The sequence below is a fragment of the Aureococcus anophagefferens genome, assembly GCF_000186865.1.
Source record: "Aureococcus anophagefferens unplaced genomic scaffold AURANscaffold_1530, whole genome shotgun sequence".
Lineage (NCBI taxonomy): Eukaryota > Pelagophyceae > Pelagomonadales > Pelagomonadaceae > Aureococcus > Aureococcus anophagefferens.
Window position 1 is genome coordinate 1 of NW_008706441.1, and position 1,394 is coordinate 1,394.

General features: G+C 67.1%; 1 protein-coding gene across 1 annotated transcript; it reads right to left on the reverse strand.

Moving 5' to 3' along the window:
• Window positions 1–565: 565 nt before the first annotated feature.
• AURANDRAFT_69359 (hypothetical protein) lies at window positions 566–1,394 on the reverse strand (the record flags this gene model as incomplete). Its single annotated transcript, XM_009045127.1, has 2 exons — window positions 566–1,046; window positions 1,213–1,394. Coding segments are annotated over 2 exons (663 nt in total), but the record flags the coding sequence as incomplete, so codon positions are not given.

Below are 1,394 nucleotides of genomic sequence, written 5' to 3' on the forward strand. Positions count from 1 at the left end.
ACTTCGATGTGACCGAGCTCGAGAGGTTTGAAGTTTTTGCTGGACAGGGCGTTCCACTGGTTGATTTCCACTCAGGTGCCCGGCGTGCCTCGCGGCCTACTTCGGCGCCGTCGTCGACCGCGCGCGGGCCCGCTACGGCCAGGCGGCCGTCCTCGACGACGCGTGCGCCGTCGCGGACCTCGCGCGGGCGCTCGCCGCGCGGCGCGGCTGCCCGGCGGTCCTCGCGGAGTTCCACCTCCGCAACGACAAGCGGTGCCGCGCGAACCTCGACGCGGCGGACCCGGCGGGCGCGCCGCGGGCCCGGGAGCCCGTCGCGCCGGACGCGCCGGGCCTGCCCGCGGCGACGCTCGCGGAGCTGCGCCGCACGCGGCCCGCGCGGACCGCGCCGGGCTGCGCCGCGCTGCTCGAGCGCGCGGAGCGGGCGTGCAACGGGACCGCGCGGGGGTAAAACTGGGGCTTGCCGTCTACTCGTCTACAGCGCGGCTCGTAGCGGTCCTCGTCGCCGCTCCGCCCGCGACGCGGCGCTCGTTCGTGAGTCGCAAAGCTAGGATGCTTATGCTCGGCCCTAAAGGCACTTCTCCTCGCTCTTCTTCCACTTGCAGCCCGCCTTTTTGCACTTTTTGGATTTCTTCTGCTTCGCGCAGTCCGCGCACTTCTCCTTCTTCGCGTTCCACGCGCAGCCGGCGGCCTTGGTGCACTTCTTTTCCTTCTTCTGCTTCTTGCAGGAGACTCCCGAGGAGGCCACGCACTGCCCCTTCTTCCACTCGCAGCCGCCCGCCTTCTTGCAGGGCTTCTTCTCCGCGTTGGACCCGCACGTCTTCGAGTGGCACTTGTTCGTCTCGTCCCACTGGCACAGCTTTTGGCCCTTCTTTTCGAACTTGAGGCACTTCTTCTTCTTCTCGAGCTTTGTCTTCTTGCAGGGGTCCTTCTTCCCCGTATCGCCGCCGCCGGCCGCGAAGCCGGCGGTCGTCGTCGTCGCGCCGACGACCGCGCCCGCGTCCGGCTCGCCGGGGGACGGCGGGAGGCGTCGCACGTGTACGACTAGCCTGCAGTCCGAGGAGGCCTTCCGGAGCACATGGCTTAGGTACGCGCTCTTATCGCAGTAGTAGCGGGGGGGAGGGGGTAGCGTCGGCGGTATAGCTTGTCATCGCCGTGGTCCGTAGCCTCGCGCCGTCGACGGAACGCGCGCGCGCGTCCGCGGCGGAGGTCTACTTGTCCTTGCACTTGTCGCCCTTCCACTCGCACGTCTTCTTGTTCGCCTTGCACTCATCCTTGGTCTTGAGTTTCTTGCACTTCGGGGTCTTGGACTTGGACGGCTTGTCCTTGCACTTGTCCTTCTTCCACTCGCACGTCTTCTTGTTCGCCTTGCACTCATCCTTGGTCTTGAGTTCTGC